The 19,733-nt window shown below is 39.2% G+C and overlaps 1 protein-coding gene across 3 annotated transcripts in view; it reads left to right on the top strand.

Annotated features, from left to right (window-relative positions):
- srgap3 (SLIT-ROBO Rho GTPase activating protein 3) overlaps window positions 1-19,733 on the top strand; it is a 54,295-nt gene that overhangs the window by 17,193 nt on the left and 17,369 nt on the right. For all 3 annotated transcript variants that reach the window (XM_026167964.1, XM_026167965.1, XM_026167966.1), the window contains exons 3-5: window positions 6,423-6,585; window positions 10,198-10,260; window positions 17,946-18,131. In XM_026167964.1, coding sequence (XP_026023749.1) covers window positions 6,423-6,585; window positions 10,198-10,260; window positions 17,946-18,131 — 412 coding nt within the window. The remainder of the gene's footprint in view (window positions 1-6,422; window positions 6,586-10,197; window positions 10,261-17,945; window positions 18,132-19,733) is intronic.

The following is a 19,733-nucleotide window of genomic DNA, read 5'->3' on the forward strand; positions in this document are numbered from 1 at the left end:
AAGGTGACAAGTCAGCTCAGTGGGTTACTAATAATATATTTATATTAATCTTGCTTTGTTCAGTTTGGTAGTGGGAGCACTAACCCAGCAGATGTGATGCATAAATCTGCACCAACATACGCAGTATATATTCTAACCCTCCACCTCTGATTTTAATTATGATGCCTAACAAAAAAACATTTTTTTGTTTTTATGTGAAAACCTTGTTTGAGAGAATTGTGTAAACATCCTGTATTTGACATACTAAGTGCAAAAGTCTATAATTAATAGCAGAATCACTAATTAAAGTTTAAACAGATTATATAAAGTGAAAACTGTTAGGGTTATGCTAGTGATGTATTATTTATTGTTTGTTGCTGATGCATTAAAATGTAAGCAGCAGTTTTGATAGTATAACTGGTCTTGGTAGCCAAAATGTAGTTGTGCAAAAAGTACATGATTTCCTGTTTTTTAACCCTCTGAAAGTGTGAAAGTTTGAAAAAAAAGTCAATGTATTGGGTCACATGTAATACACAGTAATACATATATTAATCTCGCTTCAGATTTGCAGATAGATGATTAAGTTCGTGCCTTGACTTCCACTTTTAATTTTTAACCAGAAAACCAGTGTTTTTAATTTTCAGAAGACTTGTGTAACTCTGTGTACACAAGGCCGTGTAGTGTGTGCGTTCTTTTTTTAGCAGTATTGAACAGTGTTTCTAAAGCAGATGAGGATTTGGCTGCATAATTGAGCTGTATGAGTGTATGAATGGGTGTATGTTACTCTGAAGACAGCCTCACAAAAACCAGCACTGCTAGTTCGAGACAGTGGCTTAACCTTTTGACTCCACAGCTGATCCATGCAGTGATGGACAAGTGTTAGAAGAATAATCCTGAGATATCCAGTCTACTTATGCTTTCTGCTTGTGGTGAGCCGACAGGTGTTTCAGTGCAGTGTCTGGGCAGAGATCTCCTGCACAGACATAAACAGGTCTAGAGTAAAATGATATTTAAGCAGACGTGACATTTTAAAAGCTTATTAGACTAACTGCTAGAGAATACTCTGGACTCTGTCTGAAAGAACTGATGCGCTCACAAACCACTAACGGAGGAAGTGTGGGTGGGGAGGATGTAAGGTTCACTCAGGCCACACACACTTTTGTGTGTGTTAGACAGAAACACATCAGGCCACAATAAATTCAAACTGTCCCATTCATCAACCAAAGTGAGTTCATAAGCTTTTGATAATGACACAAAAAGGTTTATAACATTACCGCGCCTTCTTCCTTGAACTCCCAGTCTGCAGGCGGGCAACCACAAATCCTGGTAATCAGCCGTGACACACCCTTCAGTCAGCCTTTCCTACTACTTTAGTGTAGTTAAGTTAATGAGGAGCCACTAAAACACCAAATGGGCAAGAAGAGCACTTGTGTTTTTCTTTAAAAAAGACAAAAAAAAAAACCCCACTTTGGTGGCACAAATTATGCAGTATTCAACATCAAAGTCACAGAAATGTACATTATGCCTTTCACTTATACTTTTTTTTGGAAAAAAAAATGTTTTCACTCTCGCTTAGATGACCATCTTTCATCGCAAAGGAAGCCATGCTCAGGAAACCTTGTGCTGTACTGCTAAGGGGTGCTTCATAAGCAGCTTAGTGGACATCACCACACAGCGGTAAAATGGCGTCATTCTGACCAGGACAGACTTCCATATGTCCTGGATCCCTGCCTACAGCTGCTGGCTGAACCCTTCCAGTGCAGATTCATTAGCAAGCTGAATGCCACTGTGATTTACAGCTACTGCAGCTAAGGCTACACTGCAGCAACCCAACCGAGAATTATTTTGCTCTGGCGCTTTACCCTATTTGCCTCAGTGAAAAGACACACTGAGAGGTTACTTAGGTGTTCTGTGCTACAGTTACGGTGCAAGTGCTTTTCTTTCTCACACCAGGGTGCTCCCACATCCTCCAGTGTTGTTATTAAAGTGTTTGGACTCTATTTACCATGTGCAATGTGCATTTTTGTTTACGAAATACTCCGAGATGCTAGAGAACTGCATAGATGTCAAATTGGGCAACGCTTTTAATGCCTTTTCTGTACAAAGTGATCATGCTTAGTGCCGTACGGAGTCACCGCCTATTTTATTTCGAGCCAGGAAAAACCCTGCTTATTGGATCCTTAGAGACAACAGCTGACTTGATTTTATTTATTGGACAAATGTTTACGAGTAAATTATGAGCAGGTTTTATAAAGTAACCCATCAAATTAGGATGGATTGATATTGTATGTCCGTGATATAGATAGGATGGCAAATCATGCAGCACTAATATGGATAACAACCTTGCTGTGGAGATGAAGCTGGGGTTATAGCGCCGTCTAAGTTTGTGTGTATGCTCATTAGGTTTGAGAGGAATCTGGGGAAAAAAGTCTGATGTCTTTATTGAGATCTTTGTGTATATCAGGCTTTCCTTTTAGTAATGACCTTTGTTCATTCAAAGGACGTCACGGTTCAGATGTCACAACTTGAAACTGTATAGCTGGATATTGTCATGTTTCAGCATTACACATTTTGATCCAGCCTGTGCTTGTAACAAGCTTTTCTTTGAGAAGCCTCGAAACATGATAATGCTCTTCGGTTATGATTCGTCTCATTTTAGGAATGCAACGACCTTTTTAATTGTGCTTTGCAGGCTTGGCAGACAAGCATCAGCCTAGAGCAATGACTTTAGTTCCATTGGTTTTTATAAGTATGGCTACTCTGGTGGTCTGAGGTTCAAAGAGTAAAAGGTTGAGTTGTATCTCTTGTAGTCAGTGCACAGCAGTTGGTGTGACGCTTTTGCAAATCACGGTGTGCGGATCAATAGAGTAGCTGTTTTGCAGTTTGCGTTTCAGATCTTGTCAAAGCCCCGTGTCCTCTTCGCAGGCACTGCCCCATGCTCTGCCCTGCTCTGCCCCATCTGTCTGTACAGCTGTGCGTTATCAAGTGCTGGCAGTGTGTCTCCTCGAAAAAAAAACCCCAAAGTAAATGGTGTGCAAATCAGCGATGTAGCATATTTAAGCTGTGCTGGAAAATGGGGGCAAAAGAAAATTTAAATGGCAAAGCAAGCTGCATGTGCCCACGTGTCCCTTGTCTTTTGAAGCTGTTTGGCACTTTCTTCTTTTCCTTGGCTGTTTCATTGATAAGCAGCAGGCAAGCAGTGTGGAGCGGATTAAAGGCCTTTATAAAGCTGAGTCCTGGTTTGATAAATACACACTTCCTTCTGGAAATCCTGGCTCAGACACATCAGAGGCTCTTGGTGATTAGATGGTGGCATTCAGAGCAACCGTGACTAAAGCACGGCCACTCTTCTATACAATACTCACTTGTTCAGAGTATGTATATTAAGGAGACAGCCTGCCATCATTTTATCCTTGAATCAGAGGATTATTGCTATACTCTCCAAACACGCTCTCTTTTTTTGTTTCTCCATTCACTTCCACTGACACTGTGTCTCATCTTCTTCTTCATTCTCTTTGAATTGTTCACAGATCATGCTCAGTGTATGTACCTGCATTACACGGGGAGCAGAGTCTAAAACTATGCAGACAGGCAGACGGGGCTTTGCTGAATGAGACGAATATAACAGGATGCCAGAAAGCTGCACTCGTCCTCCTCCTCCTCTTCCTCTTTGTTTCTCTAGAGACTGTCAGGGCTCATCATTTGCCTTCTTCTGCATGTTAATGATATTCCTTGTATAAATACAGAGGGCATGAAGCCATTCAAAATCAAACCTTTTGAAGCCTTCAAGATTAATTGACCTGCAAGTTCTCACTTGATATTCATCCTTCTACAGGAAATTGGCAAGAAGTGGGTAAAACGTAGAGATTGAGGAATGAATATCTTTTATGACTGATATATCTCTGTAGAACCAGTACAGAACAAGGTTGTGTCTCAGTACTGTAAAAAGTGGAGGAGCTACATTTAGTACAGAGTTAACCGGCTCTGCTCCCACACAGGCCTAATTACTGACCTTATGCTCCTAATTTCTGTGAAAATAGGGCACCAGTGATAAAACAAGGAGATCTTGTGTCCGTTATCACTTTCTTTTTCTTGTTGCCAAGGTTTTATGCCACAACATTAAAAATCTGTGCCCTTCCATTTTCATGCACTCACACACCAAAAAACATCCTTCTACATTTTTTAAAAAACTCAGTGAATGAAGGACATTGGAACTGGGTGCAGTGATGTTACATGAAGCAAAAAAACTGAGTTTTAAGAATTGGGACAAGCTTTAAAGTCTATTTGGTACGACCAGCTAGATATTTTGATCTCTCTTAGACAGTTTTCTTGTAATTTCTTTAAGTAGTCTTCAGGAATAGTTCTCTAGGGTTCTTGAAAAGCAATCAAAGCTCTTCTTTGGATGTTGGCTGCTTTTTGTTCTGTTTTCTGACAAGGTGCTTCAATAATGTTGAGGCCCTGCAGAAGCCATTCTTAAGAAAGGCAAATTGGGAGTAATCTGCCAGATTACACAAGAATTGTACTGAAAATTAACAGGTCTTGTGATTTTACGAAGTGATTAATCCAACTTGAAAGTTTTGGTTCAAACTGTGAGAAAACATGGGTCTATCGATATTCTGCAGAGTTTATACAGCGAGAAAACAGCTTTTTGGTTGTTTTTTTTTATAAGCTGTGTGCTTAAAGTCTGTTGAGTAAACTGCAAATTGCTATTTATTTCAGTGTGGCACGAATCTGGTGCTCCAGTCAAGTTAAACAGATATTAAAGGAAAAAGTAACCATACTTATAGACCACAGGTCCACTACCGCTTTAAATCATCATAGGCGGGCCTGGGATTTATGCCTGTAGGAAGTGTTCGGGGCTTGGGTGGAAAGCTGAGGTGGATAAAAAGAACTAAAATTGGAGCTTGGTTGTGCTTAGGGATGAGATGAAGCATCTCTGGCCACTTTCAGGGATTAACAGTGAGTAGAGGTGCCTGTTCCCTAAACCTCTCAACCACAAACAGCAATTATACACCAAGGACCTGCTTCTCTTATGGGAAGATAGGTCAGTCAAGAAGAACTGGTACAAAATGAGGGATGGTGAGACAGTCAAAGTAGGTCATCCCAGAGGAATGACAGAGAATCTGGTCTTTATTAGACCTACTAATGTTGGGTTTTGCTATGTCCCACTTGTCCTTTACACAGTCTTACAAATGAGTTCATATCACTATAATAGAGTTAGTTAATTGCTGAATAATTGTATTATTGCTTTTCAGTTGTCACAATCAAGACTGAAATGTGACGTTTGATTAACACTTGGCTTATATCGGATCTTTACTACTCAGTTTTTGTGGTCTTAAATGAACTGACCTACCTTTTGGATAACGGGCATGGATACACTATGTTCAGTTTAACATGAAGAGGCAGGGTGCACAGTAAATGGACAGATCAAGTTTACTTCAAATGCTATCCTATTTTCTGCTCCACAAGGATGTTATGAAGATGATGTGCTGCTGTTTGTATCCTGTCAGCCTCTTGTAAGTGTGTTTAGAGGCAGAGTTAAGTAAAGAAATAATGGTGGAGGAACTCTGGAGTAGCAAGATATCAGCTTCATTAGATGCGATTAGCATTATGGAAGCTCTCTGAAGGGGATGTCTTTGATGTTGGTGCTGCTCGTCTTTTTCTTCCCCTCAATAGTGAAACCCAATCCTCTGCTGTGCTCTGGTTCTCTCCCTTCTATGCTCTTACCCCCCTCCCCGCCCCCTTTGTCTCTTCCTCAGGGTTGCTTGATTGATTAATGCTCAGATTGAATCCAGACAAGGGTATGGGTTTGAAGGGATTGTGCGTGTGTGTGTGCAGTTGTTCAGTGTCTATGTGACTTGGTTTAAAAGCACCCGAGGCCAAGACAGTTTAAACTGATTATGCAGCAATCAGGGCCTGTGACTCTCTCGATCGCTATGGTCACGAGCATTATGAATTTAACCACTTGGTGCCTTGCTAGCTATAGCATTGCTTGGAGTGTCTTGGAAAGCAAAAAGGACGTGATAGTGAGAGGGATTAACACATTCAGTTAGGTAAAATCTTTATTATTATTATTTTTTTATCCTAACAATAATTTTGTGTTAATCTTTAGCCAAACTTTGTTGTATCTGGCTGGTGAAATTCCCATCAGTTTTAGTTGCACAACAACATGCAAACTCTACACAGAGAGGCCCCAGCTAACCATAAACATGTTGTCTATATTGAACTTAATAGTTTATTATAAGCCATAGCTAGCTCTGAGTTGTGGATAGCTTTAGGTACAAGTGTCTGTTCTTAGTGTGTCTAAACTATAATTTTACTAAATAAATCTGAACATTTGAAGCAAAACTTTTTTTTTTTTAGTTTATAGTTACCACCTGTGTGAGACCTGATTCTGTTCTGAAAAGCTCTTTAACAGTCCTCTATGTCTCTTATTGTCCCAGGAAAGATCAGCACTTGCTGTCATCCGTAAACTGCTGGTATCTGTTGCTGAACCAGACGAGGCGTGAGAGCCGTGACCATGCCACCCTCAGTGACATCTACACCAACAATGTTATTGTCCGCCTGGCCCAGATCAGCGAGGATGTAATTCGCCTGTTCAAAAAGGTAAGACCATCAATCTCCTTCCTTTTTTTCCTACTTTGTTACCAATGAAAAGATTTCAATATGCAGCCAAACCTCTGCTCTGCCTTTAAGCTTTCATTTTGCTGATTAAGTGCATTAAGTGCACATGGAGTTCGTAAGATGTCTAGGTTTTGCACGGCCTACGGAGCAGTAAAAGCAGCTTGGGGGACAAGCAGAGACTCCCTGGTCTAAGAATCTACAGCTCGTACTAGTGTGAGCAACACCTGGCTCTCTGTCAGCACATTTTAGAAATGACTGAGGCCCTATCCAAACACCAGAAGGTTGTTTTCACCTTGCAGGCTTTCCTGTAGTGAACTTAACTCTGCTTATGAGGTTTGATTCTGATGCTGTGTGTGTGTGTGTGTGTGTGTGTGTGTGTGTGTGTGTGTGTGTGTGTGTGTGTGTGTGTGTGTTTTCTGCAGGAAATCATGAATGTTTATACTAAAATAAATGAGCTTTGGTTAAATGTGAGACGGGGCAAACAAAGACAAAATGTAATCTGTAAAAACTTTACAAATAGTTTTTCAAGTAGTAAATAAAATAGGAATTTTGTTACAGGTAATATCTCTGATATTATATGAATATTAGTTTGTTATGCTACTGTTGATGGGCTGATCAGAGTTAGAAGGGTGTGTTCTGATGAATGTGCTAATAGTCAGTGGTAATATAATTACAAAAGGTGTGGCAAGTATGAATGTACAGAGTGCGATATTTTCCTGTTGTCTTCTCTGTTCTACATCACTTTTAATTTCAAACAGAATACATTAATAATCTTCTTTTTCGTGCCTTTTATTGAGGGAAGATTTTAAAAATGTACATTCACTATAAAGGGCTCTGTAAGCGCCACAGCTCTTACAGTGTATTGCATCACAGTTTTTACTCACTCAATGAAACCTTCCTCATCCCCCAAGCCTCTGCAGTACACGCTGCAGTCTGTCTCACCTCAGAGCCACTGATGCATACAGATGCCGTTCACCAGCTGCTGGAGCCCTCTCAGGGTGTATCCAGTTCATTACATTCAGTTCAATGATTGTTTGAGAAGAACTTATTGCTTGTGATCCAGATAAAAACAAAGCTGCAACATCAAATCCCTTCTTTATTACCAAGGCTGTGTTTATTTTCCTCTTCTGAGCGTACTTTATAATCAAGTTTCTGTTACAGAAACATTTTCTTTTGAGATTCTTTTATAATTATAATTAGGTTAGTTTGTGACTCATGGGTTGCAAGTTTTTTCAAGCACAGTTACCATAGCAGACCAGAGTGTGGACAAAAAAAGGTTACCTTTCATATATCAATGAACGCCTCTGATCTGTGGGTGGATGTGGTTCAAGTTGAGTGTTTGTACTTCTTTTACCTATGTTGTGGGGACATTGCATATTGTGGAGTCCCAGTATGAAAATAAGCTAAAAATAAACTCCGGCAAACAAAATGTGTTAAAGTTATGTCTAGATTCAGGCTTAGAGTTAAGCAAGCAGTAATTATGCCAAGGGTAACAGTAAGTCTCCAGAAGAGAAGGGCAGGAGCAGGTCCCCATAAGACAATGAAAGTAAGTCAGTGTCTTGCTGTCTGAAGTGATGAAAATACTGTGTGTGTTTGTGTGTTTTTGCGTTCAGCTATGCTTTGTCATTGGTGCAGCAAGGTTTCATTATAGCAAAATACATCCGTTATTGATCTGCTTTGTTCAAATATGAAATGACTGTTGCTGAGTCATTATCTTCCATACACCAGAGAAAAATGAGTCAGCTGTTTTCACTGTTAAAAAATGTGTCTAAGAAAAGTTGTGCACATGAGGAGATGCATAATCTGTTCTGCTCAAAGTCATTGCCGTATTTGGCAAACCACTTGTTTTGTTCATTAGCAATCATCATCATAACATCATGTTTGCTTATTAGTATGTTATTGTGTTGCAGTTTTTAGCTGAAATGTTCCCAGTGTTAATGGCTAAGGTGACACCTTCCAGGCAACACACAAAACAAGTGTCAAACAACACAGTATCACAGCTTAAAGGTTCTGGGAACTGTTTTGGGTCTCGTTTGCACACCAGCTCTACTGAGGAACCTTGGGACTTCATGTACCTCTTGTTTTTCACCACTCCATTTTGACAGTAGGATTCAGCCTTCAGCAACTTCAAGCTTAGTTTACTTCTCAGAGCTTAGCCCTAAAACCTCTGTTATAATTCACAAGTAGCTGAATTTGATTTGATGGTCAGGTAACATATTTCATTTTGGCTGTTTATTCTAGAGACATTAAAACATCCATGTAGTGATCGTTCCTGTTTGAATCATGGGTTACTGAGTTTTAGCTTCCTTACTCAAAATGCCCACAAATTCTGCCGGCGGTGGTGCAGTGAGTTATCTCATAGCAAGAATGTTCTTAGTTTGAAACACCTAGTTGTCTTCAGCCTTTCAATATGTTGTTGCTTGTTCTTCCTGTGGTTTGTAGCTCTGATCCCATAGTCCAAAGACACGATTGTTCGGCATATAATGGCAGTAGGCGTGGAACTGGGCATGAGGATCTTTCTCACTGCTTCTCATGCTATTACCAGTGGTATACGCTCCAGACCCCTGTGACCCTGACTGGGTAAGGGTTAACAAAATGAATGGATTGAGAACAAAACTGGTTCTAGGCTAAGAAAATCTACGTTTTCATTCAACACCTACCCTGAATGTCAACTAAAAAAATACCTATGCAACCCGAAAAAGCACAATCTTTGAAAATAGAACTCCGGGTTTTGTGACATAAAAGGACAACAAGAGTTATTATAATGAAAAGCCAATTGAAGTAAAATTATCAGGAAGTTTAAACAGTTTTATATTTCGGGTTGTACTGATGTTTATCTGTGTCATTCTTTTTCAGACATAACACTTTCACGTCACTTTGTTAGGCTAGGAAGGTGTTGCCTCTGTTTTTGAATGTGTGAGACCATCAAACTGAGATATCCTGTTGTTGTATTCTCACCTCAGAGTCTTCATATTAAGTCTTGTTCCCCCACCACACAAACAGGTGTCAATGCATCGACTGTTATTTATTTCGCCTTCTATTAAAAGGCATGTTCTGTTCTGTCAATTGAAGTTGTAAGAGTATTAAAAGCTGTAAGAAGAATTAACTGAGATATTTTACAAGCTGTTGCATTGTTGAGGACATAGAATTGATCTGAATATGTAGTGTAGTGTGCATTAACTGCAGGAAATTAGAGTATTGCATTTCCTGCAGTTACATTTGGTCACTGTTGACTGACAACAGAGGTTGTGGGTGTCCTAGAAAGGTGGAAATGCTTATATGTTACTGTATTCTCAAAATTTGTTTGTAATAAGTACAATTACCCATTCCAAAACACTCCGCTGCTTGCACATTTTGAAATATATTTTTTTGCAGTTGTGCCAATTCTCACTTGTATGCGGGGTTCAATGAGAAAAGACACCCTCTGCACCAGTCTTTGTGGTCATCCATCTAATATTTCTTGAGTTGTTTCTCTGTGACTCACCAAAGTCACAGCGCCAGCATAACAACTGGAGTTTGAAACATCGGGTCACTGCTGATTGCTCAGACAGTATTTGTTTTCTTACCCCTGTTCTGTCTTCTTGCCGTTTTCAGAGCAAGGACATTGGTATCCAGATGCACGAGGAGCTTGTGAAGGTGACGAATGAACTCTACACTGTAAGTAATGTGTCTCCTGCAGATCGATCTCTCACACCTCATCTCTTCACTGAGCTCTCCCAAAGTTCTTTCTCCTCACTGTCTTCCTGATGTTTTTTCATGTTCTTCTGTATTCCTTTGAGTTAAATAGCTTTCAGTCATGGCTCGTCTCTATTCCCTTTGCTGCACCATAGTAGAAACTCTTATTAACACGTGCATGGATCTCATCTTTCGGTCTTTATACTTTCTTTGTGTGTTCCTGAAAACATATTGGTTCCTTTTAGTGATCATGGAAGGGTTATAGTGACCTTGCAGCCTTTATCTTTCATTCTGTCTTCCTTATTAAAAAGAGAAATTGCCTTTCTCCCTTCAGATTTATGGATTCAGTTTTTTGCACTCCTTATTATGGGACTGCCTTTAGCCTTGGACAGGATCAATGAAACTTTTAGAGTTGTACTGAATCAAAAGAAACCAGTTTATGTTCTTATAAGCTTTGTTTATCTTTTCTTGTATTGTTAAATGGTCAATGTCAGTGTCTTCCCTGAGTGTTCATTGCACTCTGTTTACTGTATATACTTGTTTGAATATTCAAGATTAACGTTTGTGGTAGGTATGTATGAAGAAAAAGAAAATTTCATTTTTCCCCAAGGTTTACCGTTTCAGGGCTCAAATTACTAACATATCTGGTTGATTTCAGGGTTCACATCACTGACTGCATCTGTGAAGAGCTGTGAAATAATTGCCTGCTGACACATAAGTGTGCCATTTTAATGAAATGTGTTTGCATAAATCTGTCAGAGAGTAGAGGTGCTCATTAAGTTTAGGGTCACCTATTCTAGCTCAGTTGCTTTGTTGTGCTTGATACCAACACTTTGTATATATGCAGCAATTCTAATGAGCAGTTTCTCTGCTGGTACAGTGCGCCTCTTATTTATTTATTTATTTTTGTCTTTGTAGAAACACTCATTTTGCTTCATTTTGACCGTAGCCCGTTGTTTACCCCATTTTTCTCGAAAAAGCTGTTTTTTTTTTTTCCTTTTTTTTACCCTTCGCTTCTGTTCAACCACATTTTAACTTCATACCAAGCAGCTTTCTCATATCCTGCATCTGCTTCCCATATGTTTTAATTTAAAACAGGTTAATGGTGAAATGTCATATTGATGGATGCTTTGTGATATGAATTGTAACTATAGTTTGAAAGTTTTGTCCTCAAAAGGTCCAATATTATTAATATTTCATTTCAGCTATGAAATGTCAACTCTAGAGAACTTTGATTGTCAGAAATCAGTTCAGTATAATAAGATCTCGATATTAATTAAACAGCATGTCTACAAAGCCTGGGTGTCACGCATGCCGCATTGCTGTAACAATAAAAGACATGGGCTATATCATTTTACATATATTATGATTAATGTTTCTAATTAACTGCAGTGTATTGGCAGATTTATCATAACTTTCCTCTGCAATATTTCTCCAACCATTTGCAGTTGTACTGTCTTCACTGTACAGTCATTAGCAATAGCTTACGAACTGCTTTGCTTATGGCAGGATTTTCTGCAAGAGACCGTGTTGATAGATTAACGTATGTCTGGGATAGCAACAAATGGTACTGGTGCTGCGCTGTTAGTCTAATTTGAGCGCTTATTGAGGGATTCAGTCCACCAAACTGGACAAGCACCAAGCAACTTCAGCTTCTTCTGCACCCTGAGGTGAAACAGAAGAGATGGCAGAGCTGCCTTAAATGACTTATTCATATGTGCAGTGTGATGAAAGTCAAAACCCCAAAGGCAGTGCTGGCGACCATCATTATTTAAGCTATCTGTAGATTTGGACACAGCACACAGTGTTCGGGTTCGCATGTGAGGTAATGACAAGTTCATATGTATAAATTACATGCATGCAAATTTCAGAAGGACCGTGTTGTTGGTCAAATGTTTTAAAAAACAGACCAAAACTACTATTTTCTGCACAAGTGGTCATCTGTGTCTGAATAAATAAAATGATTCTCCCTTTTCAAAAGCAATTGCCTCCCAGACATTTACAGTTTGGTTCGAAGTGTCAGTGCACTTCAGGTTCACTGTGGCAGATGTTTTACTATGTATTTGTTTTACCCACTCACTCTTTCTGGCTGCATAATAAGACTCAGATGATCCGTCTTCTCATGCTGCACTTGGCCTCAGCTACAGTCTGGCTGAAAGCTAAGAACTCAGATGCTGACGTATAGCCTCATTCTTTCTACATACGAGAGAGAGGTTGTGGGAGTTGTGTGAAATTTCACAGCTTAGGTGGTAAATAAATGAAATGCTGGAGCAACACAAATATGTCTCAAAAGTCATACTTTGGCACATTTTTTTGAGCAAAATAATAATAATTTTCTCAAAGGCTGTTCTCTCTTTCTGCTATAGGTCAAGTTTTCTTTTAATTACATTGTTTTTTTTTCTCATTCTCTGCTTATTAGGCATTATCCTGTTATTATTGTTTGTAATAAGTCGAGCTATGAGCTCCCCATTTTAAAACCTTTAATTTAAATATTTTTAGCTTTGTGAATCCCACTAAGAAGTCAAAAACACTGATTTATCATTGAATTTACTGTAAATTCAATTCAATTTTATTTATATAGCGCCAAATCACAACAAAAGTCGCCTCAAGGCGCTTCATAGATACAGAGAAAAACCCAACAATCATATGACCCCCTATGAGCAAGCACTTTGGCGACAGTGGGAAGGAAAAACTCCCTTTTAACAGGAAGAAACCTCCGGCAGAACCAGGCTCAGTGAGGGGCGGCCATCTGCTGCGACCGGTTGGGGTGAGAGAAGGAAGACAGGATAAAAGACATGCTGTGGAAGAGAGACAGAGGTTAATAACAGATATGATTCAATGCAGAGAGGTCTGTTAATACATAGTGAGTGAGAAAGGTGACTGGAAAGGAAAAACTCAATGCATCATGGGAATCCCCTGGCAGCCTATGTCTATTGCAGCATAACTAAGGGAGGATTCAGGGTCACCTGGTCCAGCCCTAACTATATGCTTTAGCAAAAAGGAAAGTTTTAAGCCTAATCTTGAAAGTAGAGATAGTGTCTGTCTCCTGAATCCAAACTGGAAGCTGGTTCCACAGAAGTGGGGCCTGAAAACTGAAGGCTCTCCCTCCCATTCTACTTTTAAATACTCTAGGAACAACATGGGACCATAGTTTAGAAATCGCTGAAATTAATTTATGAGGCTAGTGACTAAGTACAGAAACTCAACAGGAAAATGTTTGTTGGTGGTATGAATCTTTTTTTATTTTGGTATTGCCTTTGATAGGTCAATTACTCGTTATCGCAATTATCTAATCAGCCAATCGCATGGCAGCAACTCCGCGCATTTAGACATGTAGACATGTGTACATGTAGACGTGGTTGAGACAACCTGCTGAAGTTAAAACTGAGCATCAGAATGGGGAAGAAAGGTGATTTAAATTCCTTTGAACGTGTCATGGTTGTTGGTGCCAGATGGTTTTTCCCATGCAGCCAACTCTAAAGTTTACAAGTTTTAAAGAGAATTGGTATATATGCCAAAGGAGAATGGTTAGAGTGCTTTGAGATAAAAGGAAGACAACAGTAACAGTTTACACACTTTGGGCCCAACTGAGCATCGTTTAAATAGCAAAGGCAACCTGAGTATTAATGCGGTGTCCATCCCTTTATGGCTACAGTGTACTGATCTTCTGATAAATGTTTCCATGTCACGAAGCTCAAATCATCTCAAACTAGTTTCTTGAACATGGCAAAGAGTTCACTGTACTCAAAAGGCTTCGACGGTCACATGATTTCAATTAACAGAGCACCCTTGAGAGGTGGTGGAACAGGAGATTCTCATCATGGACGTGCTAGCCATTAAAAAAAAGATTCAGATTAAAGTCATTTTCTTACTGGCTTCACTTTTTGGACTTGAAGCCCATGACCATCATTGTATACAGTCTATGTTTTCATTCTGCATTGCCACCATTTATTTAAAAGAACAATTTTATTTCAGAGCTGAAAAGTGGTGTGTTAGAAATGGTTTCTCCTTATCACCACAACCTGTAGCAAACACTTTCAAGGCAGTTTAAAGGTTACAAGACTGACAGAGCAGTCTCTTTCCCATCTTGATGATCCACAGGCAGCAGTATTTTGTTCTATTTTAGACTAGACCTTTGTTACTTCATTGTTCAAAATAGCTAAATCAATAGCGTTGCCACATGGTGGTTACCTCGTGGTATTTTCCAACACTTTTGCTGGTTGCCAACAAAACGAATTTTGCTAAAACAAAACTGTGAAATCCCATTTGGATCTCTGGCAGCTTGGTGAGAGGTAAGGGGAGGAGAGGTATGACTGTGGGCTGAAGCTGTTGTTCAAAATATTGTTTTTCAAATATAGTGCGATGCTGAAATGGGAGTAAAAAAAAGCACTCGAAGATCCTGTTGTCTGCAATTTATCATTAAAACAAACCCTAAAATAAAAAATGTTGAAAAGGGCCTGATTGTCCTAAAGAGTCGTGCACTTCCTGATATTGCTTTCAGCAGCTCGGCCCTGTAAAATTTACTTTTGTTTGCTTGTACCTGTGTTAATTTCCTGGTATACGAGCTTAATATCCCCAAGGGGATAAATAGAGCTATAGTGTTTCTTATCTTTCTGATCCTTGTGCCTGATGTCTGCTCCTTAGTTTCACACAGTTATTCTGTTGCTGACAATATAACAACAGTGGTTCTGAGGTTCTGTCACAGGTGATGGTTTGGATCTAGTTTTCATTCCTCTATTTATAAGAAAGTATGCTTGCCCATTCTATGTTTTAACATATAGACATAGGGGAAAAACCAGGTCTTTAAATTAGATAACAACTACAGATGAATAACAGCAGAAGACATATTGCACTGTGCCATTATGTATTTGACAAAACCTATGTTAAAATGCAGCTGAAGCAGTGTCTTCAAAGACACACTGCACATCCCATAATGAACCACCTCATTTTCTCAGTCTTTCACATCATTGTGGATGTTAATATTTGGGCATTGCAGAGGTTTGCCTTGCATTCATTATGAAAAACTCCAGTCATCCTCTGACTGTGTCTTTCACCAGCTCAGAGACTCTGAGGTTCTGAAGCTAAGTAGCCCTAGGTTGTTGTCAGACGACTCAACAATGCACACACCTCCTGTAGGCACAGCTGAAGCTTGGTCTTCCTGCAAATGACTCTGCGTTTTTGGCTGCGGGTCTTGTAGTCAGATGCTTCAAAGTAAATTTGAAATGCGGCACATGTTCAGAAAATAGTTTTGGCAGCATATGAAAGAACGGAGTGTTAACCTAATTTCTGTTGTCTGTGAGTATCTAAATTAACACCTAGCTGTGACACTCCAAAAATAGTGTAGGATTATTTTTTCTTAGGTGTTTGCCTTACAGCTCTTCACCACTCGGTGCTATTTAAATAAATTATTAAATAATATTACCATAAGCAACTTCTGTGGTAAAATGGTGCCTACACATTAATGCATTAATATAAGCAATATGATGGTGGTGGTGGTGGTGGTGGTGGAGCAGTGCATAGTACTGCCACTGCAGGAAGTTGACAGAACAAAGTGGAGTTTGTGTCTTCTTCCTGTGCCTGTGTGGGTCTCTCTTTGTGCTAGGGATGTTGCAGATTTCTGCAAAATGACTTACTTTTTCATGCTTGAGCTCATAATATTTAATAACTATTAGTAATAATCTTACTTAAACGACAACATAAATGTTGAAACACCTATAGCAAACACAATACTCAAAAACCAGTCTTCTCAATACATCCGTCGACGTGTGAGTGTGTCAGTGCTAGACTCAGGCATAGAAAAAACAGCAATTGTGTTTGTTAAGACTTGTAGTAAGAAAGGACTTTGCTCAATTAGCATAGAAATGCACTATATAAGTTTACAAGTTTACATTTTCAATTTTCCAATGGACAGACTGCTCTCTAGTCACATTAGTATCATTTGAGGTCAGTGAAAGATTATAGTTGTAAGTGACCCAACAGCAAACATGTGCTTTTGATGTGCAGTTCTCACGCAGAAAAGAAGAACCCCACTGTTTAAGCACAGCATCGAGCTGCTTGATTGCAGGAAACAAATAAATAACTGTTTATGCTGACTGCTTCACATCCTGTGGTGTTCATAGGAAATCATTAATGGGTGAAATGTTTGAAGCTGCAATTGGCATATGGATGTTTCATTAAGAGAATTAGGAATGGGCCTCCGAGAGACTCTCAGCAAGCATCTGTGTTGAGTTAAGAGGGACAAGCGGTGCTCCTGCGTTGTCTAATGAGGGTTTTCTGCCACTGCGGTCGTATCCCCATCATGCTGAACAAGGGGAGAGGGGTGTAAAAGTTTAAGTGTCTAAGTAGAGATCAAAGTGAAGAGATACACTAATTCCAGGGAAGACAGAATAAAATGTCATTCTGCTTCTCCAAAGAGTTGAAAATGTAGAAGGATGAGGTAATGAGGAATTACTGTAGGAAACAGGCCAGGAAAGCTACAGCGAGGAGGGGAGGAGGGGAAGAGGGGGCAAGTTGGAGATTTGACAGCCAAGTCTAAACCACAGACAACTTTGGGGCTCTGGATCCACTTAAAATATTCCACATGTAGTAACATCTGTGTTACTTCTGTACTGATGACCCAAACTGATCCTCCTGGCCACCACGAAAAGGCTCAAATCAGACCAGATTTTGTAAAGAGACAGTGAAGATTTTCTTTACTGACTCCCCCAAACTGTGCGTTGAAGTAAGGTGCTGAACCCCAAGTTTGCCCTGATTCATCCGTGTGAGTGTGAAAATTCGGTAAAAGTACTTAGGCACAGATGGAGCAGAAAGTACTATATAAATACCAGTCCATTTACCATGTGATTAAAAATACAGATGAATACATACTATTACTACTCACGCTGTATTATTTTATCTAGGGTGTTAATTAACATTTTAATACTGTATCATTAATTAATGTTAAATGGTAAATAGCTCATACTGAGAGTTATTTGCTCTGTTTAATAACATGGCACCAGTAGCCAGCACTGTTGCCTCTCAGCAACAAGGTCCAGAGTTTGAATCCACTGGACAGCTCAGCATGTTCTCCCTGTGCTTCTGTCTGAGTACCCCAGCACCCTCCCACAGTCCAAAGACAGGTTAGGTTTAATTAGCAATTTGAAATTGGCCATAAGTGTAAATGTGCATGTGGATGTTTGTCATTCTCTTTCTGTTAACCCTGCGATAGATCAGTTAGCCGTCCACAGTGTACCCACCCTTCACTGATAAGATTTATTGATCTCACAAGGGAAATTACTGTGTTACAGGAACATGATAAAGAATAAAAATAGTACAGAATACAATTTAAAAAAAAAAAAAAGCATTGTTAATGTAAAAGTGCCACAAGCACATGGTGAAGGTCTTATACTGTGAATGCAAAAAACGAAGAAAATAAACAGCAAAAATGAGGTTCAAGAAGAGTAAAAAGTAATATTGAGAGTGGTGCAGATCTCAGTAATAAATAATGTTTACACTGTGAATTTAAAAAACAGCTGCAAGAGGAAAATACAGGGTACTCTGGAACATAAAACCAAAGTATCGTCAGGTATTTGTTACCCACAAACCTCTGTACGTTTAGCTCGTAACTAATACTGTAAAAGGCTGTGATGTTCAGCCACATAAAATCATCTGTTATACTCTTCTTGCAGGTGATGAAAACATATCACATGTACCACACTGAGAGCATCAGTGCAGAGAGCAAGCTGAAAGACGCTGAGAAGCAGGAAGAGAAACAGTTCAGCAAGTCGGGAGATCTCAACGTCAACCTCCTCCGGCATGAAGACCGCCAGCCGAGACGCAGCTCCGTCAGGAAAATCGAGAAGATGAAGGAGAAGGTATATATATATATATATATGTTTACATAAATTCAGATCTGTTTGTGCTGTTAAATCCTGAATCATCAGTTTTACATTTAGGTTAGGAAAAACCTTTAAGCAGTTAATGGTAAGCCAGCTTTCTTTGTCAGGTGTACTTGGAAATATCGAGAGATGAGTAGACCAGCAGCTAGACAGAAAGTCTCAGGAGCATACTGTAGGTCTGCAGCCAGATGAGTACTTTCGGCCAATAACCCCACTCCCTTTCCATCTTATTCAGATTTCTAGCTTGTGAAAAGTCTTCTCCACTCCATGTTGGGCTCTCCGGAGCATGCTGAACTTTAGATACCCCTATGCATTTTTTATTCTGCATCTTCGTCTCAGATTTCTTCATGCAAATGAAATTTCCATCATCTCTCAGGTGCAGAAAATCAAAAGGCTGTCAGTACGGCAGTGTTTCTCCATCCTCAGGCTGGTATCCTCAGAGATGCTGCTTAGCTTGGAAGCCACAGACTATTTATAACACAACGTGGCGGTGAATTTATGTTTTTTTCCTGTGAATGGTTTCCACACTTTTGTCTCATTATTCTACCGGCAAACACTTGGAAGAGGAAGACGAAGGAATGCAAAGTTAAAGTCTTTTCCTGCTAAAATTTGCATCACAGTGGCTTAGTGAAATCAGAACTAAAATGCCCCTGCAAAGTACAAAAAAAGAATATAATTGTGAATCTTTTGTTCCATTTCAAACAGCAGCAGTGGTTTTCTGGGTTGAGCCTGAATCACTGGTTTACTGGTGTGAGACAAGTTTTTGCAGCATTTTCGGCATAATGTAACAGAAAAAACACAAAACACTGTTTTCAGAACATTATGTCACTGTGTCATTTCTTTTCCTCCTATTTAAGTGCTGAGTGCAACTGCAGGTATTTATTTAAATTTTCACTGGAATACAGGCCGACAGAAAGGCAAACCATGTCAGCTAAATTTGAAAATACCTGTTTGGTTTGTTTGATGTATACATGGTAAACAGGTAGAAGCAACACGTGTATTTGTGGCTATCAATTATATAAACAAATATTCATACCTAACATCTTAAAATGTCTGTTTTTATAGAGAAATGGTTTAATAATATCATAACTGGTGCTTTGTTGAGGTAGAAATGAGTAGTTTTGTTCCCTTTACATAGACAAGCTAGTATTGTTTCGCAATAATAACAATAAACTGTATATTAGAGATTCTATAAGATTTATAAAATTTATGCAATCATTCTAGCATCACCCTTTAGTTTTTTGTTTAGTTTTTTGTGAAGCCTTTGCCTTAGTCTTATATAGCCATACCTTTTTTTTTGTGGTGGCCAGAAAATGTTTGGAGTGTAAAGCTATTAGTTAATGCTAGCATGCTTGGTTAGCAATATGTATCCATAGACTTAAAACCATTACAAAAGGTGAATTTCAAAAAAAGAAATCTATAATTTTGTATCAGGATGTAAATATGATTGTTTGTATCATAAATGTTGTTATTTTAACATTAGTCTGTGCAGAGGGACTCACTTTTGTAACAACCCCTAAAGGTCCATTTAAGCTACTTTCACATTGGCCTAAATTTCCAGCCCCGGGTTTTTGCTGT

Source organism: Astatotilapia calliptera, chromosome 5 (genome assembly GCF_900246225.1).
Source record: "Astatotilapia calliptera chromosome 5, fAstCal1.2, whole genome shotgun sequence".
NCBI classification, from domain to species: domain Eukaryota; kingdom Metazoa; phylum Chordata; class Actinopteri; order Cichliformes; family Cichlidae; genus Astatotilapia; species Astatotilapia calliptera.